Raw genomic sequence first — 23396 nt, 5'->3', positions numbered from 1 at the left:
TTTTATCACCACAAGCGGTAAAATCTGACCTTGTTTCGGATTAAACAAAGGTAACTACTGATTTCGTCAAAAATTAGCTAAATCTTGCACTCTAAAACCCTTTAATGTTATCGTTTTCAACTGACAAAGCCACAAAAACATTTCAAAACAATTACCTGCTGTTCGGTACTCTTAATCTGTTTCGGTAGTTTAAAGGCAATGATTTTTGACCAATAGATGTGCGAGATTTTGATTTTCTGCGGGACAGAAACATGTCAGCCTCCACGTTGTAAACAAATCAATGTAAACAGTGGAGTACTTTCTCGTTTTAAAGTGATAAATACTTGTTTTCTCTGTATATATTTGTGTTTATAAACATGTCAAATATTGTGCAATATGTTGTTGTGAGAAGTGACCTTGTGAGCTCTCTAAAATGGCCGACGGGGGCGTTAATCGCCCAGGCTTGCCACGCTTGCACTGCCGTAATGCACCAATTTTACAACGACAGCAGTACACAGACATATCTTGCAGATTTAGACAGAATGCACAAAGTAGTCTTAGCGGTAATAGTCTTTGTCTTTAGACCTCTTTAGCTATTTTTGTAAAATTGCAAAACCAAGTTGTTGTCCTTTGCATCCGGAAACTTTGATAGGGTCAGCCGTAAGATGTCCATGAGTGAGCCATGAAGGCTTCCTGGAGACAAGTTTGGAGTCAGCACGTTTCAGTTTAGGGTTGTATATATAAGACGAGGGTGGGGATCCAGATCCAAATATCTATATACACACAATTTATTTCATTACAGGCCAAAGATGAAGAAAGTCTTAGGAAACTTTCGGAAACGCTGACCGAGAATAAAATAGACCACAAACTATGGATCGAACAGCCGGAAAATATCCCCACTTGTATCGCAGCCAAACCCGACCAGAAAGACAAGATTCAGCAGTTTTTTAAAGGCTTTAAGTTATTCAAATGATGTATATTATAAAAAAAAGTTTATTTATTGCATTACTCGTTTTATTTTTGGGACGAAAAATATGTTCTTGAAGGAGCTCAACTGGAGTCGAAGCTTGAGATTCGAGGGGGGCCGGCATCTGATTGAGGTAGACTTTAGCTCACTCATTTTAGCATTCTGTCCAAAGCTTGGTTACTTATGCTCACAAATTAAGAAAACCCTTGAGATCATTTACGATATGTTCCAGAGGCATACGCAATCGTTGGTTGACCTCGCATCATTTGACCAGGCTGCCAGGGCGCATGTTGAGGGATTGGCAATCCGGCGCCGAAATTCCCAACTGGTGGATACTGTGATTGATTGTATGTTGGTAGTTGGTTGTAGTCGGTTGACTGGTTGTATGTGGGGTGTTGACTTGACGCCGCATATGGTGGTGGGGGTGCTGAAGGGGTAATCCCTTGACTGAAAGCCGATGGTGCCGTTCCTGATGAATACTGCACTGTTGTTGATAGGCCTGCAAATCCTGGTGAGGTTTGAGAAGTCATGGTCGGATACCCAACTGCAATAAAGGAAAACATCTTTATGAATAATCAACTTGTCCGAACCTTGCTCGGCTATAATCAGCATCTGATGGATAATCTGATTGATGAAAGGCGTCATTGGTATCTGTCAGAGGCTGTTAATTGTCACCATGTTTCGGACTAACCCATTTCCTTCTGCATGAATAGGATTTGATTCCGTAGAGCTTAGAAAAAATTGATTCGAACTCTTCAGTGGTCGGAAATATGTTCGTTACATTTATATGAATTATTAGGTTGCAATTTATATAAAGACACCAACACCTTATAATAAAGCTTCAGAAAAACACAGGGACTTGCAGAAGCAACGTAGGGACTTGATGATGCAATATGGACCTACCTGTAATTCTATTACCGTACCCATTGTATGATTTACAAAGTTGACAAAAAATCAAACCGAATGTACACGTGAAAAACATACAAAACACGCCAATTAACACATAGACAAATACAGGAAAATCTGAAAAAGAAAAGAAAACACTATTAATTTGGCGTCGGAAAGTTATGCTCCGTCAAGTTCTTCTATCAGATCTTTTCCTGGTTTTAATCTGTTAGGCAGTTAACCTCTGGTGTTATAGCCATTGGCTGTTAGCCCCACCCCACTAACAAGTTGCAATTGCTGATACTAAAGACTTATCCTTCAGTAGCTGATCAATCCTTGGACGGTTGTCATTCTAACCTAAAGACTTACCCATTAGGCTAGTAGCTAGTTATCCCAAGGGAGGGTTATTTGTGCTGTTGGACAGTTGTCCTAGTTGATGTTCCGGACACCATAAAATCTGGCCGTCAATCAGCTCGGAAATAAGCCCTACATTATTGTGAAAAACGATTTAGAGGACCACGTTACGTCCCCGTTCGCCATTTTGTGTTCCTCTACGTTGGCAAATGACGTATTGCTAACGTGACGTCAATTTTACAGAAACATTTGGGAGAGTCCTACCTCCTCCGAGTCCAAGTTTCAATCCGTTCTGGAGCCTTAACTTTGCTGGTAATTACTCAAAGCAGGGTGGTGTCGTTTGTGATGAAGGGGAAGGGCGGGGGGGGGGGGATGAGGTGAAACGCTCAGTTACTAAGTGGTCACGGGTGTTCTCTGCCACAGAACATACACCATCATTCAATAATAGAAAACAAACAATCGAATTAACAAAAGCACTTTAATATTTACATTGGCAGGAAAAAATAATATAACACTTATTGTTACTGTTGATGAATTCAGCTGCTTTTTTACGGGATTAAAAGAATCTTTGGAATTATTTATGGTATGCTCCAGGGCCATATTCGATCGTTGGTTGTCCTTGCGTCATTTGACCAGGCCGAAAGGGCGAGGCCACAGGCGGATACTGTGATTGGTTCAGAGCTTCGTTGTATGACGGTGGTGGATACATCGGTGGATACGGTGGTGGATAAGCTGGGTTCGACAACGGTGGTGGTAAGGGTGCGTTCGAAGTGCTGGTAGCAGTAACTTGTATAGGTGCTCTCTGAGTCGTATGCACCACTGAAAGTGAAAAGTATTACCATGAATTAAAAGATATGCCACAAGCTAATTATGTGGACCAGATTTTGGCCCAACATGTCATTGTCAGACTAAGCTCATGGTCAAAATATATATTGTCGATGGCCCAACCATTCGCTCGGAAGATTAGGCTCAAGGTCAAGATGAAACTGCTACAGCATAGGATATACATGTAGCTTAAATTGAGCTTTTAAGCTAGCATCCCTAGATCCTTTTGCTGTTATGGAAACTTACCAGATATTCGATTTTTGTATCTCATTTGGGCTTTATAAATAGACAGAGCCAACATGACCAAGGTAACTGCACCAATGACGACCCAAACTATGTACCAAAGAGGAAAATCTGAAACAAAAATATAGTTTGGTGACCTTACCTTAGCTTAGTTTAGGTATTAGGGGTTGTGATCGTCCAAAAACTCCACACATGCCACACCATGTTTCGAATTTCAACTTAAACTGATAATTTTGCGGATAACTCGACAGATGTTTTATTAGATAACTTAACAGGTAAGTTAACAAAATATCTTACCGGATAAATTGACGGCGAACTTGGTGAATAACTTGGCGAATAACTTAACAGATAATTTGACGGCTAACTTAACAAATAACTTTAAAGATAAATTGACGGCGAACTTTGTGAATAACTTGGTGAATAACTTGACGAATAACTAAACAGATAATTTGACGGCTAACTTAACAAATAACTTTAAAGATAACTTGACAGATAACTTGACGGATAACTTGACGGATAACTGACAAAAAATTTGACAGAGAACTTGGTAGATAACTTGACGGATAACTTAACAGATAACGTTATGGATAACTTGACGGATAGTTTGATGGATAACTGAGTGGGTAACTTTACAGATAACTGACAAATAATTTGACAGAGAACTTGGTAGATAACTTGGCGAATTACTTGACAGATAACTTGACGGATAACTTACATGCCATTGTTGATCGTTGTTTGAAATCGCCCTCAGAATGTCCTGTATCGATCTACTACCTGTATCCAAGAAAACGTCCTAACTGCAGATAAATCGATTCTTTAAAATTCTCTTCGCCGTATCCAATTTTCAATTTGAGAGTCGTTCAATATCCGAGGTGTTTGGCTTAAAAAATATAACAGTAGCCTATCGGGTAACTATGGACGAAACGGTTGATTGGGCTTTAAAACTAATCGACGCAATTGATTGCATCGATTAATCTCATAATCCACCCTAATTAGGTTAATCCGCATTTGACCCTTACAAAACACCATGTAAGGTATATACTACTGAAAGACTATGGAAACAAAAAGTACGTCGATATAAACACATGCCACGCTGTCATCAACGTTACATGCTACCATCGTCAGAGCATGCTTTCATTGATGCTGCATTGGATGCTTTCTTTGGATGGTTCATGCTTCCTTTGGTAGATTCATGCTTTCTTTGCCTGGGTATGCTTTCATTGTTTGGTCCATTCTTCAATTAGGTTCATGCTTTCTTTGGTAGGTTCATGCTTTCATTGACATATTTATGCTTCCTTTAGTAGGGGATGCTTTGTTGGATGTTTCATGCTTTCATTGATAGTATATGCTTTCACTGTCAGGGCATGCTTTCGAGAATCCTCCACGTGTTGGTTCATATCAGGCTATTTGAAAGGGAACTATTGTAACTTTCCCTTATAGATATAAATATTAATCCCCAGGTTTCTATTATGATCACATAATAGTGCGTAATAATCAAAATATCGTTTCTATTCAAACGCCTGGTCGTGCATTAATGTGACGGTGAGTGGAAAATGCCCAAGTATCGAAATCGAATGACCCCCGACCTCCCCTTAAAGCTCTGTAAGAATTAAACGACGAAAGCAAACTTTAAACGCGCATCAAGGTGTATGCTAAGAGAAATTGCACATTATGTCGAGATCATCTAAAGTTAATGTATGTATGTACATGTATAGCAAAGGAGAAATAGGGCATCATGCGTACAGTAGGGCTTTTCAGACCAAAACTGATTTAATGTATGACAAAATATACTCTTATATTCAGTACCCCCTTTTTTATTTCTTAAACTGAGCGTACATATAACATAATTTTCTCCATATCCTTAATAGAAGTATTGACTCAAAAGGTGGTGAATGAAAAACGCGAGAAAGTGGAGTAAAATTCCCAAAAATTGGTTCTGAATTGCAGAAAATTTGTACAATTCGCCCTAAAGAGCACATGTAGGTGAAACCAAAAGCTGAAAACTAATGTGTCAAAAGGATATAGTGTCTATAGAAGGAAGTGCTGAGTTAGTGAAAAGAAAATGGCTCGTTGGCAACTTCGGTACATTTAGGTACGTACGCTTTGATATCCAGTACGCAAAAGGAATACCACCCTTGACGTGATCTCTATTCTGCATACCGTTAACCTTCAACAAGAGGTGACTTTCATATGAGATAAGGCGTCTAATTCGTCGGGAAGCGACACTTTAACGCACCAGGTGGCAATGGCGAACATTAAAAAGCAGCAGACCATAATTAGAAGTATTTTAATGTGCTATATCTATATTAAAGATGTAAAATCGATAGACATTATTGATTCTGTTGTATATTTACTGTTATTGGCCTATATTTAATGTTTACAGCTGGTTTATTTTTCAGATTTGACGACAGACGAGTGAAAGTGGTTGACTGAGGTATGCATGAATACATACCATAAGATACATGGATACAGGTACTTATGTCAGTGATAATAAACTGTGGAAGATACTAATGGAATACCTGTTTAAACGGAGAGCGGATGCACATGGAATTGGTATACGGGCGTATGCGTAAATACATACCATAGGATTCCAATGAATACTAGCGTTTACGTAAAGTGCATAGGGAAGTGATATACGGATATATGCGTGAATATATACCATAGCCATACCAATGAATACTGGCATATACGTAAAGTGCACACAAAAGTGGTATACAGGCATACACCAGCACAAGGGGATACGTGGGTACTAATTTAATACTTGCTTACGAATGACCTAAATATAAATAGGGCAAAAAAGTGCTGTAGTGCTGAACTCGAGTGTTCCTAAAGTATCTTTTGAGGTAGAGGTGACCATAGTGATCCCAGTGCGCAACGGAAGTGACCCTACGTCCGAAGTTACGCTTCAGAATATGAGATGTGTTCATTATGATCATTTACAACGTTACATCAATCAATAACTTGACGTTGACGACCACCAATGCGACGGACAATTCCACCTTACCATGGTACGCTAACGGCGAAGGAGCTATGGCCTTTTCCATCGCAGTCATTATGGTCTTTGGTATGAGCATTATCTTCTTCATCATGCTGAGCATCAACAAAACTCGTACTGATCGCGAGGAGGAGAAGCAGATTTGGAGCTATCTTAAGACGTATCGACAGGTCCCAAGCGAGGCAATCAAAGATGATGAGCAGAGGATACGAGCAAAGCTGCTGTTCATGTCAATTTTAGGCGAGCAAGTTACTGAATCGCAGCCACAGCCCAAGAGCAGCACAAAGGTGAACGGAAAAATCACTAAATTGAAGGAAAGACGCAACAAGAGCATTTCCATGTGCCTGAGAGTCGATTCCTATAGCAGTGAAACGTGGCCGCGACAGTTGTCAACCGAAAATATCATGCAGGCCCTCGATGAAGACTTAGTAACAATTCCCTCTTCGTCCGGAAATCTTTCAAGGTCCAATGGTGAAGGTGGCACAGAACCCACGACCCAGAACAAAACAGATCTGTTCTTGTCCAAGAACAACAAGAGTGACTATAACGAGAACTCTTTACTCTCAACAATGGATGACATTCCCGAAAGAAACTTAACGAAAAGCAAATCGACTTCAAAGCGATCAGGTAGCGTACCTAATGCAAAAGTTACTTCACCGGCGAAGCCTTTGCCTCAAGTAGCAAGTCTCAAAATAATAGAGTCGCTGAAAGATGACGCTTTTGAAGGGAACAAGGAACTAAGCCAGAGTGAATTGGAAACTATTCGTGCTAGGAGACGCAAGCGATCTGGATATATGCCTCCGAAACTCGATCTTCTTGAATTATCTGTTACGGGATCATCAGCCCCTTCATCAGCTCCTACCACACCAGTAAACTTTGTCATAGGAGACGATCAACTCCTTAAACCACCCAATGGTGGTCATTATCAAAAATCAACGCACGCAGGCAAAGGGCAACGAATCTCCGGCGAGACTCCAAGACCAAGACTAACCAGAAGAGCCCAATCGTTCCGATTCCATGATCGTAAACGATCAGTAAGACGCAAAAATTCTCTCGAACTTCCTGGATCCTTACAACGATCCAATGAAAGACTAGCTTTCCAAGACAATGAATTTGCACGTAGCTTGAACTGTCGTCGACATGATCGTCAAAGTCGCATCTCTGTCATTTGCTCGCCCCATAACAGCGACAGCGACTCGAGCAATGATATCATACTACCCGCAATAACTCTTCCGCAAGAAAAACTGAATGAGAGCAGCTCCGAGGATACGGACCATAGTGACTTTGTTCAAGACGTGATGGAAGAATTCTCCAGACGCTCGAGTGCTGTGTCTAACTATAACGGATCTGCAATAGATTTTGCTCAAATCATGAACAACCGGATCTCTGTTAATTCTAATGACGAATCTACATCTTCTTTGGAGGAGGATCTAGTTCATCCAAGCAATTCTACAAAGGAGAATGATCTTCTGAAAAGTGTAAATCGTGAAGAACTTGTACCTCTAGTTTCTGATCAGGAGGTCCCTTTGGAACCTTCAATTTTACCTGATCCTTTGACTTTAAAAAGATCGTCCAAAAGCAGAAGGTCTGGGGTGATAAACGTACAATATAGACGGTGATACCTAAAGCAAATGACTGCTTTAAACCGTGTGGAGGGGGTGCAGTGTTGAAAGCCAGTAAAGTGGAGTTGCACCAGCTGATTATAAGAGTGGTCAAGCCCCATGTTCCCAGTTCCATGATATGGAATGACTCTGAAGCTGATAGACATGTGGATATGAGGAACTCTGGCATTGGGAAAATGGAGTTAAATAAACGAACAACACAATGAAGGACTTTTAATAACTATTTTTGTGCTTTGGAATTCCATGTGTATGTGTCATTTAACAACCGTCCATTTTTTTAATATTAAAATGTTAATTACTTAACATCAATTATCCATTCGATGTCCCACTTCATTTTCTAATTCATCATCAAGGCCATGATGTTTATCTTCATTATTATCGTCATCATCACTATCGTCTCTATCATTATCGCTCACATAATCACAAACAATATCGTGGCTTTGGCTGTTAATATCTTGATGATAACAATGAAGGATGCATTGGTGGTCGTCAACATCACAGGGGTCCGCATTACAATTACTGTTATACAGATGATCAGACGCGTTATGTGTAGCGTCTTCAGCATCTTCGGCCTCTCCAGTATCATGAAGACCAACATCACTTTCACGGGGCCCCAATAGAGGCTTTATGAGGCGGCAATTACGCGAGCCCATCATCCGATTTCCGTGAGCAATCACAGAACTAGCCAATAGCATAGAACGGAATTTTAAGACGTAATCCTTCGCAATTTTGGTCTCCAAAGCCTTCGCAGATTTAAGATATTGGGAAATTTGCCTATCATCGTCGTGGGCTTCGTTCCATCGCTGATTCCAGCATATAAACAGCAATATACTGGACGCATAGAAGCAGATGACCACAGCAATAAACAGCATAGCTCCATAGCTGTCATAGGTTTGTCTGAGAAGTTCGGAATTATTTTCACTTAGTATAGTTCCATTCGTTGTCACATTCGCCAATGTCATAACCGTCACACTGGATGTCACACCCGTCACGCTTGAGCCATTCAGTTTCAGAAACATCTTGATAATTGTACTCTGATAGATGCACTGTGCAGTTAAATGCAATTAGAATGTCACAACTGTCGCGTTAAATGTCACAACCATTACACTGGATATAACACCCGTCACACTTGAAGTATTTACTTACATAGTCTGATATGTGTAGATATCTGATAGATGTATACCTCTATATTACGAGGCAAATGAGAATTTACGCCGTTTAGAAATCCATAAATCCAAACACACGCAATATTCAAATGATTTTAGGAAACCTCAAGAAGGGATGTATCAGTAAATATCCGAGACTGTTTCATAGTGTTCACAAAATGAGAATACAGCTCTCCAGCAAAGTTGAATTACGAGACACAAGTATGAATAGATATCATGAGAAGTACTCACAAAATACGAATATTGCTACCCAGTCATGTTGACTGAGAATACATGAATATGAGTAGATGTCCCGAGCAGTATTCACAAAATAAAGCACCAATTAACGAATGAGAAACCTCTTATAACACTTACAGGAAATCACCACAATGAAAAGTTAATTGAAATTACATCAGGTTTAATCAAGGAGTTGAACTAATTGCTTCTCAGTCCATATTCAATCTAACACCATAACCTAATCAGAGGTTAAATCCATCAATTATGAATATAGAATCAAAGCCGATATACGCCAGGTTTAACGGTCAATATGAAAAATTGTCTACGCATGAAAATATGATATTGAACGATAACAAAGATCCAACTGTAACGCTCCTGAAAGTAATATTTAAGTTTCACTAAAAATTCACATACCATAGCAAAATTTGCCCATACAGACTAGAGAGATAAGCCATCCAACATCCTAAAGCAATGCTATTACAAATAAAACTGGTTTCACCAAGAACTAGCACAACATTTTCCTGGGAAAATCATCTAGCGTGATGGCTGCACCTGCCATTCCATGACTAAACCCGAAAGACCATTTGATGAACAAATAAACATATTGTTTCATATGAGTTATGGCCATTGTGGACTTTTTGCCCCTAATCCAAATTTTATGACTTATTGTCCATTTGAGCAACATACACATGTTTTTCTATACAGACAACTCACTCTTTAGAACATATCTCGTTAAAGAGTACGTCGTTTATTTGTTTTGGTCACGTTCAAATCCATTCTGCTATTGTCCATGCAAACACAATGGTTGATTCATAAAATGCAAAGCAAAGTACCTTTCCTAAAATGAGTTACATCTAACTACTCCTTAGCCGTTCAACAAAAATCGAGACCATCCTAGTCTCATGTTTAGTCCACAAGCGTTCATTACCATTTCACAGTGAATACCAGTAAAACCACCAAGTTTCCAATGACAAAGCCAGGCGACCACCGAAGAGTAAGCACTTACTGTTTCTGCTGAGGAGACTTAATCCACAAAATTGGCTCCATGTTAATCTTCAGAGAGTCGTTGTGGCTGCAGTTTCTTCATTGTGGACTTTTTGAGCAATTCCGGGCCCTCTTCCAGTCATCTTCAATGGATGTTGAAAACGTCTGTCGGATGGAGTTCTTTTCATCAGCGGCATCAACTCGATAGGTTCGGAAGATTCTGAAGACGCTGCTTCTTTTGGAGGATAGCCTCGACCGAAATACATGTAATCACCAAGACACTTCTTCTGTTCACATCGCAGTCGATACCGATAGCTTTCCACCTCTAACGATCCCCGCTTCTTGATATAGGCGTGTACGGCACTTTCGGAGAAGTCCGGACTTTTATGAGCAGCTTTTCGAGCCTTGGCTCTAATCCGCAGTAGAAGCACGGAAACGATTCCAAAAAGAGAATAGACCAATATGGTAACGATGATGAACTTCATCGCTCCTTCATGGTCGTACGCGACACCGGAAGACACCGTTGTTTGTATTGATGCTGCAGACGTTGATGTTGATGTGTTCCAGACGTCCGGATGATCGGTTATTGTAGTGGGTGCCATACCAGAAACGTAGATAGCTAATATTTCATTTGCCGAAAGTCGAAATGACCATATCCCATGATTGTTTTCGTACGAAATTGTCCCAAAATTCGTCTTAAAATAAGTTATATTTATTCTTTGTAAGTCAATCATTTGTATTGACTATTCAAAACGTTCAAAAACTCCATTTTCACACCAATGACCCGTAAAGTCATAAAAGCCATTGTACCATAAGCTTTTGAATTGGGGCTTTCAATTAAGTCTTTATTCAAAAGCAATAAATAGTGAATACGACACTCGTCTATTGTTAAGGCCGTGTTTAATAGGTGTTATTAATATGAGTATACTACACCGTACAACTCTTGACTGGCATATCACAGGCAGTTCTATGGAAGGGGTATCTACGTCATTGTTTGCAGGGGAGGGGCATGGTCATGGGCCTCTAACCCAGCAAATCAATACTTTCGGGCAACTATTTATCGGGGCAAATGGAGGGGCCTTATCCTGGCAACCTTTTCAGGCAGCTACTTGTGCGAAACAATGATATGGAAAAAATATTCAACTAACATTAAGAAAACAATTTGATTTATTTGGTAAAAATTTTATCACATAAACGTTATCACAAATGTCTTATTTAAAGATATACTGTTGCCTAGGTATTTGAACTAGCTGATAATCCCAATTCCAGCTTATTGGCCCTATGGATAGGTATATATCCAGATATACCATATCTTTTAAGTTTGCCAATGGGTCAAGAGAACTCATGAAGAGGCATAAGTTAATTGTATCTCAGATATCCCAGTTCATGGGGTGCTGGTTTTGGAACTTCACCTCTGTGGTAAGTCGTTTGATAATCTTGTTCTTGGTAATCTGAAACGGAAAGGATCTGGTTTAGTTACAGAAATACCAGATGCTACTAGCACTGATCATTCCAAAGTAGCCCCAGAAACCTGTCTTAACCACTAATGCACAGGTTCCACAGGTTCCCAATCTTTTTGGACTAGGACATAATGTAAGGGAATTGAATCTTCTACTTGTAATTTCTCAATTGGGCCAATGAAGGCGAATAAAAGGCCACCTTCATTAAAAGCAAGACGTCGTTCCAAAAACGGTAACTTCGGTCTGAATAGGTGCCCAAGAAACTAGGGTTGGATCACGATGCTACTTACGTTCTTGCCAGAAATCATGGATGTCACCTTCACCTCGTACTCTTGGTGCCCTGGGAGGCTCTTGCCTGCAGAAGAAAAAGAAAATCAAAATCTATTCAATATCAATAACTCAACAATTTATGGGAGCTCTTTGGGTTTTTTGACAGTAGTTTGCTGCTGATCTTTCAAATGAGATACTCAATGGAGCTCAAGTCTAAAATTCAACATTATGTTTAGGGCCAATAGGTGTAGGAATGACCCGGAGAAGTCATGTCCAACTGACAGAGTCAATATCTACAGAGTCAATTAAAAGTAATACCCACCTACAACAGCTACAACATCGTCCACAGAAACTATCCGTTCCACATGGACCACCAGCTTGGGCTTCACCCACGCCACAAACACCAGGACAACATAGCGGGAAGCAGAACTTCCACAGGAGGTACAGCAACAATAGAAGTAACAAGAGTCCAAGCACTGCTAGCAATACTATCCAAATAAGGTTCAGAGAATTGTCCAAAAGTGTGGGGGTGGCCACAGTGGCTGGCGTTGTGACACTTGCCACAACGGTATTTTGATTATTGTTATTGTTGTTATTATTGTTGTTATTGGAGTTGTTAGTACTGATGCTAACGTTGATGTTAACAGTTGGTGCGAGTGTCGTGGTCGTAGTTGTACATGGTTGTCCGACTACGGTAATGGTTACTGGTACGCTGCTTTCCCGTGGAGGATTTCCCAGATCCTCTGCATTGACTGTCAGCTGATGGGTTGATCCTGCAGCAATTGCAGATGTCACGAAAATGCTTCCATCGGCAGTTACTGACAGTGGACCGCTTGAAGTCGCAGTGTAGATGATATCACCGTTGGTGCCAAAGTCTGCGTCTGTTGCAGCAATGCTTCCAATTTGCACTGAAAAATGAGAAGAAAAAGATTTGTCGTGAGGCTTCTTTTGACCAAATTCTCGAAGTACCGATATCACAGATCTATTCGCTAACGGAAAAAGCTTAAAAGTTACCAAACTAAAAATATGGCTTACTCGGTCCCGAGCAGTCCATAATCTGATCGTTGTAAATGGTAGTGGTCGATATGATGGGGTTATTGTCGTTGGCGTTGTTGATGATCAGGGTCACCTGACCAGTATCCGTGAGTCCTCCGGGATCCATGACCTCCACATCAAAGACCACTGTACGAGAGTTAAGATTCAAGCTGTCCAGATCAAAATCTCCTCTGGAGGTGATCAGACCATTGTTATCGATGGTGAACTTGTCTGTGATGACTACCGTGCCTTCAGTCGCTTTGAGGATTCTGTAGGTGTGGCTGTCCGAAACGTCTTCATCGTCCACAAAGGATTGCATGTCATACTGAATCTGGAACGAAAATAATAATCCTGTTCTTTTGCTTTTGATTTGGATGATGATAGCGACGACTGAACAATGAGTTAAAGACTGCCCGGATAGCTGCATTGGCTTTTTCAGGCCACAAACAGGGGTTATTGTCCCATGTCAATAACTAGATCTTTTTCATACCACCCTTTTTCTACCCTTGCATTACTGCCATTGAAAACCTAGACTGGATATTCCAAAGAATATGTCTGCATCAAACCCAGACCTCCAGGTAAGCGAGCAGTCTAGGTCTTCTCATTGGATAGGAGATGTATCAAGATTTAACTTACAAGACCTTCTTCCACAATACCAGTCTGTATCTTAGGAAAGAGTGTGGGAGGGTCGTTCTCATCCTTCACTTTAATGACCAAAAAGTATAGCTTCTTACACACTCCGTTGGTCACCACGAGGGAGATGTTGCCCGAAGAAGCTTCTTCAAAATTAAACTGCTCGGTGATCCGCATAACATCACCTTAAATACGAAATTTTGTCACAACAAGAAGATGTATGGGCAAGGCAGGAGTATCAATGAAAGCCTTCACTTGCATCATAGTTAAGATTGTTATAAAGGGAAATAACTCCATTACTTACTTTGCAAGACAAATTTACTGGCAATACTGGCTGGAGTGATGGGGTTTTCCACGTCAATTGCTAGAGTACCATCGAATACATTAAATGAATGAAAGTACATGCCCACAGGATCGGTTTCTGAAACAGTGATTTCTTGGTTTGCTCCTATAAGACTTGGTTGATTTGGGTAATCTGAAATGAAACGTAGTGTTACGCCCCACCTCTTTCTCTGTTATAGTTTTGGCTTATGAAATCAGAAAGCTGGTTGCCGTGTCAATGGAATACAGATAGCTAGAACACCGGTATCAGCTTAATCCTTTTCGATTTCCAACAGTAGGCTCACGTACAGCCTGTGGCGCATGGGATCACGTTTTATTGTGAGCTAGACGTTTAGTTTGTTCGTATCTCTTTGTAGAATCCACTTGCAAAAGAACTGGCTAGTTAACTTCTGTTGGAGAGAGCACAAGTTCAACTATGTGGAGCAATCACTCACCAATGTTGAGATCTATGTTGATGGGTATCAAATTCATATGGTATGGGTCCTTTACTGTTACTTGGAAGGTGAACTTCGAGGTTCCGTTACAGAGGCCTTCAAAGCCTTCAAGTACTCGAATCTGCCCCGTTTGTTCTGAAAAATAGTCGTACACAATCTGTCCCAAACCCAATCTGAATAAATTAGTATCTACCCAATCGAGGCTAGTAACACCATACATTGTTAAATCCAACCGCAATTGGAATTCATAATTGTACACTGGCTGATGAGCATCAAGACTCTGATGTAAACTCATCATAATCCCCAGCGTCTTAAAACGTCTCCATCCTGCAGCACAGCTGAAGAAGATTCGGAAAGACTCTGCAGGAATCTGAACATAAATCTTCTTTTGACATTGTCCGCAATTTGTAGGTCCTAAACTGTGAAGGTTCAAAAAGATGCTGATGACAAACAATACTTATGATGTCTTATTCGTAGATTTTGGAGGTTCAAGGAAAGACTCTTGGGAATCTGCACTTACATCTTCTTTTGAACTGTCCACAAACCGTACCAATGCTGCAGCTCGTGAAGTCTTATTCGAACATTTTGAAGATTCAAAGTGATGCTGATGACGCTACTTACCATCTATCGCAAACTTGCCGCTCCCGTCGGTGAGACTATATTCCAGTGGATTATTCTCTGGGTCATTTGCCGATACAGTAAACACTAAGGTCCCAGCTGTAAGATCTGCTGCAGAAAATGTTACGGACTCTGAAATGGACAATAAGTAGCGTATTCACTTTAGAAAACCATAGGCATCTCACGTGGGTCCATTCATTCGAAGTGAGGAGGCTCAACCCATCTGCCGAAAGGAATTGAGATGAATTGGAGTGGAAGATCCATCTTTTTTTGCACCTTAATTGTCTGTTCAAAAAGAGCTAACTGGTTTTTGTACACGTGTTTAGGATATACATTCCTCATTAAGAGAGCTGTGTGAAAAAGAAGTTTCAATGTAATGCGAAAACTCAGTATATTTCCAAAATATGGATTCGATATAGTATCATCCAGCAATTAAGACTCATTCAGTCCAGTAATTACGTTTTCGGTGAGGAGATTCGGGTTTGATTATCAATTGAGTTAATTTACCTCCACTTTTGGTCACAAAAACAGGCGGCATGTTTGGAATCACTCGCACTTCTGCCTGTCCTTTCAAAGTATTACTGAGATTATCTTCGCAGGTTATGTCTAATGTGTAGGTATTACGTACGGCGTACATCAGCCTCTGTGTGTTGAACGGATAGTGGTAGATGAAGTACAAAGGTTCTGAAAATGAAATGGCGTTTAACATCCTACTTTTCTGTAACGACTGGCAACCTTGTGCATTGTGCTAAGAGGGAAACCTTTCGATACAATGCATTAGCATTCGAATTTCTGGAATACCCTAAAAGAACAACTTACGTGCAGCACTGTCATCTTGAGATCTAATACTAAAACATTGTCCATCCCCACCGCATAGGTCATTTTCATTCACTTTGACCAGCGTGATCTTATATTTAAAGGGTACTTCCGTTGTAAATGGATTCACACCAGTCGTGTTGAGGGCACATTCCACCAAGCCCAGTTTACTTTCGATTTCTAGACCTTCATCTACGTTCACTACCACTGGTCCATTTTTAAAATACAGATTCTTAAAAAAAAATAAATAAATAAAAATGAATAAAATTAATTAAATTAAAATGTAAAAAAAATAGTAATAAAAAGAATTATATTAAATTAAATCGAATTAAATCAAAATAAATTATATCAAATCAAAAAAAACCACAAAACATAAAATAACATACGAAAAGAAACGAAATAAATCTAATATAATCACTCACCATGGTTAAATAAATTCTATTTTAGTAATGGTACTCTAGTCTGAAAAGAACGAAATCACTTACCTGCGCGTTTCCAAAAAATACCAAAGTCGACAACAGAACAGAAAGGAATAACAATCTCCTCATTTTTTCCGAAATATATCTGTCACTTTTTCATTCGGATATTTATTTACCTTTACGCCATTTTGTTTGCATTCTTTTCACTTGGCAATGCAATTAAATAAGTACGCACGTTTCGATGACGTATGTGTCCATTTTGTATCATTGTGTCCTTTTTCATTGTATCGTTAGAAGACCAATCGAAACTTTGTGAAAATTTTAACGAAAGAGATTAAGCAATATGAAATGTTAATCTTCATTTTCGAACAGTTTTCAATCGGTTTCGAGACAGAATGGTAATCGATATCCTAGTTATTAATTAGCACAACGTTTTCATGTATTCCCAAATATGACAAATTTATACTGCAATTTAAAATCTATCCGAGTTAATTTCCGACAAATGCCTGACTCTTTGCTTCGATTGTACACCTTAGTTGATCCATACAATTGACAAATTGCGACTATTTGTAACAATTGACTATTGTCAATGTATAAGCTCTCAAAGAATTCCATCAGACTAAACTATACTGCTTAGGAACAATAAAAACACACTACAATGTATTATGAATGGTACAGGTACGAGCTATAACCAATATGACTGTGGACCTTAATACGAATAATCGAATAACAATAACCAAACTTTAGGTAGGTCCGACTAGAAAAAATAAGTCAGATATCTGACGTCGACAAAATTTGTGTATTTATTTAAAAAAGTAATTGCGATCGAACTTGTAAACATTAGGTAAGTTACTTTTAATATTTTACTTTGAAACATACTATTAAAGTTATTTGTGAATGCTGAGCCAGAACATAGCTTCAGATCCTAGGTTCACCATTTGGACTCCTCGTACCAGGTCTCATTTGTATTCCATTACTTCTTACCCATCGTCCACCAAAAGAACCCACTGTGTCAGTGGAAGCTTTACATCGATCAGGAGTTAGAGGTTCTAGTATTTAATCATGAAGACTCAAAGACATCTAAGATTTTGATGATGTTTTCTGTTCAGGTGTTTGGTCTTGATTTTTATTTTGATATTGTGGTCCAGAAATGTGAACTCAAGGACCACAAAATACAGGACAGGATACAGATAAAACAGAGAAAATGTACTGATTGTGGCTTTAGGAATTTACTTGGACCATCAAGGATGATCTTAAACAATTTGAGATCTTATTGTCGTCTTTTTATTTTCTTCAAATATGACTGGTCTTAATTTGATAAGTTGGTATTTTGTTCTAGAAAATGTGAACACAAGATACAGCACAAGATACAGATAAAGCAAAGCGAAAATCACAGAATGGAAGGATGGAGAGTTTACAGCTTGGTGATCTTCATCTTGTTCACCCTGATCACACAATCTGTCCAACAAGATACTGTAAGATCCTTTAATTTAATCAAATCAAATCAAATCAAATCAAATCAAATCAATTCAAATCAATTCAATTCAATTCAATTCAAATCAAATCAAATCAAATCAAATCAAATCAAATCAAATCAAATCAAATCAAATCAAATCAATTCAAATTTAATTTAATTTCAGATGAAACTTGATAACAAGCCCATAGTATTCACGTTGTTTGAAGGGCAGAAAACTCCGTTAAGATTCGACGAGAATCAACTAATCTGCATCGATGCCGGTGAAAACGCAACAGGACCAATTGTACGTTCCAAAGTCAACTACGTCAGCACAGATCCAACCACAAACTGTGCCAACTGCTTCAATGTTTGGCCGGACTCTGGACGTATGTATAATCAAATACAGATCAAGCTAATAGCATTTGGTGACATTTATTTTCTGTGGGTTGATTCACTCATTCCAGATTTGATACAACCCTTCCTAGAGATAAAACCATCAAAATATGTGCTGGAAGAGAGCTCTATACCAGGTATCTCCAGTACTTTCAAAATACTATGTCGTCGACCAGCTCTCCTGAAAGTTAAGGATTGTTAAGATCGTCGTAGCAGTTTTTTCCACAGACAGTAATCAGAAAATTGATAATTCTTCCATAATTTTCAGAATATTTCCTACGCTACGTCCCCGGTTCTCAGAAGTTGGACTATGACGTGGAAAACACCTATACTATTAACGTCCAATGTGAAGATGCCAATGGAATCACTTCCGAAGACTCTGTAGAGGTCAGAGTACTACCAAATGCAAGACCTACTTTTGGAAACCTTCCTCGATGTGAGTTATTAGCCTATTTTCGATACCAAGGACAGATGCTTAGCTCAGGTTGTCCAGTTGTGACACAGCCACTGGATCAGGTCAGACCAAGGTCAAAGTTTAGGTCACGTCTGCACCATACTGACAACCATAAATATACTCACATGTTTTATGACTTGGAACAGGTCAACTTGAATGCACTAAATTTCATATACTAGCAATCGAACGCATTATATTCTACTGCCAATCGAACGCATTATATTCTATCTTTTCCAGCACGAATTGTCAAGCAAGCAATAAATTTGGGACCAGGTGCACTCATCCACGAGGTTCTGGCTTCAGACTCCGAGAACGATAATCTGGAGTACCAGCTTGATACCTTGCCTACATCCTCTAATTTCGCCATCCGCAGTAAGTTTTCTTGGTTTCTTGCTTTTTGGAGGGCAAATCAGTAATAAGGTAGATGCAGAAACTCTTGAGGGGATGGTTGTTCGAAGGAAAAGAACAACCATGGCTTCATGTGTTACAGAACAAGCTCGTTAAAGATAGGACAATAGGAAACATAAAGATAATGGACCACAGCCATATACGCCCTTATGACAGAATTACTTTGTTGTACAGAGCACTCCTATAAGACTGTTGTATCAAGGGCTAGGTGTGTCCAACTTGAAAAATCTTGTTTCTTTTATAAAGGGAATGGAGAAAAGAATGGAGAAATCTACACAGTGAATGGGTTCGAAGGACTATGTTCTGGACCCTCCAGCTTCGAATTTCTAGTTAGGGTTAAAGACGCCTTCCATGAGTTCTCAGATCCTGAATCCATAATCCTGAACATTGGTAAGTTTTCTCGCTTTTGCTGAAAGAAATGTAAGTTTACGTCCTTCCATTTTCGTGGTTGAGAACCCTTTATTCCCAGAGAAAACAAACACTATCAATATGAATTGGTTTAAGCAAATTGATAAAACTGTTTTTCTTAAGACGTATGCTTGGAATTCAGATTTGCTATGCTCTTGATCTCTTGTCTTATGATATATTACGGACGAAGATCATGAAGACGCACCTAACTCTCTCCTTTCAGAATACCCATCACCACCATCAATCGGCAACGCAAACAGAGAGGTCATCATTGAAGAGAACGTGGAGAAGAATATCCATATCTTCAATGGAGTGTCAGGAACTATATCGATAGACTCTGTCCAGCCTAGCATCATGAGGAACAAAGTCAAAATGTTTGGTAAGTACGGTCAACATTTTCAAACAGTTTTAGTCGCAAACAACAGATAACCCTGTACCATTTAAAATATCTTGGAAATCTCTTGGCTTCTGTTACTTCTAGTGCCCTCCTTATGGACGATCTCGCTGAAGAGTGGAACCTTTAGGCTTTGGTGTCTTCTCTTCTCCTATCTCCAACTTATGTCGAGATCAAGATGGACCTCCGTCTTTTGCAGGTGGTAACATACTAAAGGTGAACGAACAGTTTGATTTTGAAGAATTCAACACCGCCAATGTTACGCTGCAGGTGAAAAGTGGTACTTGTGAAGCGAAATTCTGGTTACTGATTCGAGTTCAAAACATGAATGATCTTCCAGTTTTGACCCCAGAAACCATCAGCGCATTCGTGTCCGAGGGTCAGGTAAGTAAATGGAAACGAAATTCTTCACAAGATGCCTTCTCTTCTTCACGACCTTCGATGTAGAAATGGCCATGTCCATGTTACAGCACAGTACCTTGGTTGCACGCCATAAAGGAACAACTGATTCCAGTACTATTTATTATCAGCTATCCTTGACACCTTTAGGCAATAAAATGGCAAATTGCCAACGGAAGTGACTACAGTACATCATTTTTGTAACTGTTACTTGAAACCATAAAGGGACTTTCTAAATTTCAGATTTCATACGATCCATCTTTTAAAGTCACCGACCAGGATTTTTCCGACACCAAAGTCTTCACCATAGAACGTGCTATATCAGGAACGCGAGATCTTACCAGTGATTTCCAGATAGACAAAAATGGCGTCATCACCTCCAACTTTGACTTCGATCTTGATTCAAGGGTAAGACTTTATTCAAAACTGAAAACATATGTCAGACCTATGGCGACTTTTAATCTTCATTTGCAATTCATCCCTCGTTGCCGACCAGGTCTACGACCTCGTCTCCTCCTCGAAAATTCCACAAAGCTAATGTTTATCTAATAGAGTTTTGTCTTTTTACCCTAGGGTTCCGAAAAGGAGACAATCCTGTTTACGATCAGAGCTACAGATAAAGATGGTGGCTTTGACGAAAGCGACGTGACCCTGATCGTGGAAAACGTCAACGACAATCCTCCTGTCATAACGACCTCCTCCATAAAGATCGAAAACATTATGGACTGTGATCCAGTTCAGGAGATAGCTACCATCAGCGCTGTTGATGAAGACACAGGTAAGCACATCTTTGTTAATATTGAGAGAAATGGGGAGATAGGTGGATCTTCCGTTGGGGGACCTATCAGTCGAAAAGATTGCTTCACAGAACTCTATTTCGGCTATACGTAGAGTTATTTAAGAAATTAAATCTGACGTCTGATTCTCAAGCAATTCATCAAACACATATGTCAGAAGGTAAAATCACATGAACTTTTTGAGATATTACCAATTGACGTCATCAGTGATAACTGCCCCTGATCGTTAATGGCCTGGAAGTGATGATTTTGTTTACATTTATCAGCAATAACTCTGTATATTTTGTCTTTCAGGTGACAATGGAAAGGTTCAATTCAAGGGAAGTGGTTCTGGAATTCTTTCCGTCAACGCAGACGGAGCTGTATTTCTGACGTCCCAAGTTACAGCTGGTACCATCTACGAACTGAACGTCGTAGCTGAAGATCTAGGTAACCCGTCTCTAGCCAGTGTAAAGCCCGTCACCATTACCGTTATCGGACAAGCTTGTACCACCTTACCACCGCCGACAACCGTCGTAATTGTAACTGTCGACAACAACAACAATAACAACAATAATAACGATAATAACAACGATAATAATAATAATAACGGTAATAATAACGGTAATAATGATAATAATAATAACGCAGCGACGACAGGTCAGACTAACAATTCAACTAGCCTATTCGACGATGACACCAACCTCATCTGGATCATCTTTCTGGGTTTGCTTGGCCTATTGCTGTTGGCCCTGTTAGCTTGGTTATTATGGAGGTTCTGCTTCCCACGTTGCTGTCCAGGGTTCTGTGGTTCACGAGATCCCAATGCTCTGGGTAGAAATACAGGAAGCACCGGATGCTGCGGAAGAGCGAAGTAAGTTGATGAAAAGTCTTCGTCCAAATTACCATACAATGGGACACTCACTTCATAAGTATAAGCATTGTGAAAAAATACCATACGAAACAGCCGCAAAAAAAAACTAAAAATAAATTACAACATATCAATATTTGTCCGAATGAGTCTTTTTGGATGACTAAACGAAATCCATTGGAGAAGATAAACCAAGTTGTATAGCACATTATCTAAGATACAAAGTAACTGGGCCGGATGGCTGAACCGAACTGTCAGTTTCATATTAATAGCTTTATAAGTTACTGAGCATTATTTTTTATTTTCAGCAAACCTGTGGGACCGACGCATCAAGAACATTATCCCGAGGGCAAGGTGAAAGATTTCTGGCAAGAACGTAAGTTTACCCATATTTGTACCTCGGAGGTTTGTCTGTGCTTTGAGTTTCCCAAATAAAAGATAAAGTGGGAAGAGTATAAGATGCCACTCCCCAACAATTACCTAGTTTGCGATATCAGCATCCGCTGGAAGCGAACGTTAACTTGTCATCTACCAACAACTACCTAGTTTGCGATATCAGTATCCGCTGAAAGCGAACGTTAACTTGTCATCTACCAACAATTACCTAGTTTGCGATATCAGTATCCGCTGGAAGCGAACGTTAACTTGTCATTTACCAACCAACCAGATGCAACTCCCATGACTAATTAAACACGTTACGATATGCATGGTGTCCACTATCTCAAAATATATTGCAAGGCACCAACCATCTGTAAGGAGCTTCTTACGAAATGCGAAATCCATGTAAGCATTTGACCTGTCGCATTTTCCCAATAAGATGCGGAAATGAAGGTCGTATAATTACGACAAATGGGACGGAAACTTTCATTTCATTTCATTTGTATTGCTTCTATTCCAGATTATCAAGAAATGGATTATAATGATACCTCCCATAGAACTAAAGTTCCTCACAGTGGATACCACGAGGACGGTTATCTCAACCCAAGATAAGATCATAGCCACTAAGATCTTGAAGATCCACAAGGAAGTTTTCATAATAGCACAATAATCGGACTTGTTCGCAAGACAGTACATCGTGTTTTATCACTGTGTGCCAAATATTTTTTCTGTATATATGTTTACAAGCAAGAAAATCTTTGTCGAAGACCCACGAAGAAGTTTATTTTCAAACTATAACTATGGACTATTTTTTAAGACAATATGTGATGTTTTATTTTGTGCCAAATTGTTTTTCTTTTGTGTGTATAAATTCTTTATAAACTGTTCGCTGATATCTTCGTTCAATTAACTCTTGGTGCTTGTACTCTATGTTCGGTGGTGTTGTAGGTACCGTCACTATAATCTACAATAAAACCAACATGCTCTGGTTATTATTAGGCTCTCATTCATATTGGTTTAGCCTAAGACAAATAACACTATAATCCTACTAATACCCTGTCAATAGGCACAGGTTTTCAGAAAAAAGTAAAGACGTTTAAGATGTAAATATGAGAATCTTTATTCATGTAAATTTTGTTGCTTACGAGAAAACGCAATTCAGTGAAAATGGACTTTATCGGTGCCACCACTTGAGG

At 39.5% G+C, this 23396-nt stretch overlaps 8 protein-coding genes across 8 annotated transcripts; 3 read left to right on the top strand and 5 right to left on the bottom strand.

Annotated features, from left to right (window-relative positions):
* Nucleotides 1–356: 356 nt before the first annotated feature.
* On the top strand, nt 357–952 carry LOTGIDRAFT_138047 (hypothetical protein; the record flags this gene model as incomplete). Its single annotated transcript, XM_009048408.1, has 2 exons — nt 357–542; nt 782–952. The coding sequence occupies 2 exons, from the start codon at nt 357–359 to the stop codon at nt 950–952; spliced, it is 357 nt and encodes a 118-aa protein (XP_009046656.1).
* Nucleotides 953–1158: 206 nt separating this feature from the next.
* On the bottom strand, nt 1159–2204 carry LOTGIDRAFT_171835 (hypothetical protein; the record flags this gene model as incomplete). Its single annotated transcript, XM_009048407.1, has 3 exons — nt 1159–1490; nt 1850–1969; nt 2201–2204. The coding sequence occupies 3 exons, from the start codon at nt 2202–2204 to the stop codon at nt 1159–1161; spliced, it is 456 nt and encodes a 151-aa protein (XP_009046655.1).
* Nucleotides 2205–2652: 448 nt separating this feature from the next.
* LOTGIDRAFT_237872 (hypothetical protein) lies at nt 2653–4089 on the bottom strand. Its single transcript, XM_009048406.1, has 4 exons — nt 3969–4089; nt 3257–3364; nt 2932–3004; nt 2653–2904 (listed from the first exon to the last, which is right to left on the bottom strand). The coding sequence occupies exons 1-4, from the start codon at nt 3973–3975 to the stop codon at nt 2760–2762; spliced, it is 333 nt and encodes a 110-aa protein (XP_009046654.1). The 5' UTR covers nt 3976–4089; the 3' UTR covers nt 2653–2759.
* A 2194-nt stretch (nt 4090–6283) lies between these two features.
* On the top strand, nt 6284–7867 carry LOTGIDRAFT_171833 (hypothetical protein; the record flags this gene model as incomplete). Its single annotated transcript, XM_009048405.1, has 1 exon — nt 6284–7867. The coding sequence occupies one exon, from the start codon at nt 6284–6286 to the stop codon at nt 7865–7867; it is 1584 nt and encodes a 527-aa protein (XP_009046653.1).
* A 308-nt stretch (nt 7868–8175) lies between these two features.
* On the bottom strand, nt 8176–8889 carry LOTGIDRAFT_171832 (hypothetical protein; the record flags this gene model as incomplete). Its single annotated transcript, XM_009048404.1, has 1 exon — nt 8176–8889. One exon carries the CDS (start codon nt 8887–8889, stop codon nt 8176–8178), a length of 714 nt encoding a protein of 237 aa, XP_009046652.1.
* Nucleotides 8890–10307: 1418 nt separating this feature from the next.
* On the bottom strand, nt 10308–10838 carry LOTGIDRAFT_171831 (hypothetical protein; the record flags this gene model as incomplete). The annotated part of the gene is made up of 1 exon (XM_009048403.1): nt 10308–10838. The coding sequence occupies one exon, from the start codon at nt 10836–10838 to the stop codon at nt 10308–10310; it is 531 nt and encodes a 176-aa protein (XP_009046651.1).
* Nucleotides 10839–11387: 549 nt separating this feature from the next.
* LOTGIDRAFT_237871 (hypothetical protein) lies at nt 11388–16466 on the bottom strand. Its single transcript, XM_009048402.1, has 11 exons — nt 16330–16466; nt 15848–16076; nt 15536–15712; nt 15032–15160; nt 14411–14545; nt 13939–14109; nt 13638–13819; nt 13002–13332; nt 12289–12874; nt 11987–12051; nt 11388–11687 (listed from the first exon to the last, which is right to left on the bottom strand). Exons 1-11 carry the CDS (start codon nt 16390–16392, stop codon nt 11596–11598), a joined length of 2160 nt encoding a protein of 719 aa, XP_009046650.1. The 5' UTR covers nt 16393–16466; the 3' UTR covers nt 11388–11595.
* A 617-nt stretch (nt 16467–17083) lies between these two features.
* LOTGIDRAFT_237870 (hypothetical protein) lies at nt 17084–23308 on the top strand. The gene is made up of 13 exons (XM_009048401.1): nt 17084–17107; nt 17603–17738; nt 17904–18105; nt 18381–18548; nt 18804–18938; nt 19221–19364; nt 19606–19761; nt 19976–20160; nt 20419–20583; nt 20749–20953; nt 21267–21825; nt 22131–22198; nt 22721–23308. Exons 2-13 carry the CDS (start codon nt 17661–17663, stop codon nt 22810–22812), a joined length of 2157 nt encoding a protein of 718 aa, XP_009046649.1. The 5' UTR covers nt 17084–17107; nt 17603–17660; the 3' UTR covers nt 22813–23308.
* The last annotated feature ends 88 nt before the right edge of the window (nt 23309–23396 follow it).

Source organism: Lottia gigantea (assembly GCF_000327385.1).
Source record: "Lottia gigantea unplaced genomic scaffold LOTGIsca_121, whole genome shotgun sequence".
NCBI classification, from domain to species: Eukaryota; Metazoa; Mollusca; class Gastropoda; family Lottiidae; genus Lottia; species Lottia gigantea.
Note: the sequence above shows the minus strand (reverse complement) of the source record. Positions and strands in the feature narration are given on the sequence as shown.

Coding starts and splice junctions, on each gene's coding strand:
- LOTGIDRAFT_237870 (XM_009048401.1), top strand. CDS start 17,661: ATGGAAGGATGGAGAGTTTACAGCTTGGTGATCTTCATCTTGTTCACC. Junction 18,939..19,220: donor CTCTAATTTCGCCATCCGCA/GTAAGTTTTCTT, acceptor TCTTTTATAAAG/GGAATGGAGAAAAGAATGGA. Junction 20,954..21,266: donor CGCTGTTGATGAAGACACAG/GTAAGCACATCT, acceptor TTTGTCTTTCAG/GTGACAATGGAAAGGTTCAA.
- LOTGIDRAFT_237871 (XM_009048402.1), bottom strand. CDS start 16,392: ATGAGGAGATTGTTATTCCTTTCTGTTCTGTTGTCGACTTTGGTATTT. Junction 13,820..13,938: donor CAGTAAATTTGTCTTGCAAA/GTAAGTAATGGA, acceptor TTCGTATTTAAG/GTGATGTTATGCGGATCACC. Junction 11,688..11,986: donor CCATGATTTCTGGCAAGAAC/GTAAGTAGCATC, acceptor TTTCCGTTTCAG/ATTACCAAGAACAAGATTAT.
- LOTGIDRAFT_237872 (XM_009048406.1), bottom strand. Junction 3,005..3,256: donor ATACAAAAATCGAATATCTG/GTAAGTTTCCAT, acceptor TTTCACTTTCAG/TGGTGCATACGACTCAGAGA. Junction 2,905..2,931: donor AACGCACCCTTACCACCACC/GTTGTCGAACCC, acceptor TTATCCACCACC/GTATCCACCGATGTATCCAC.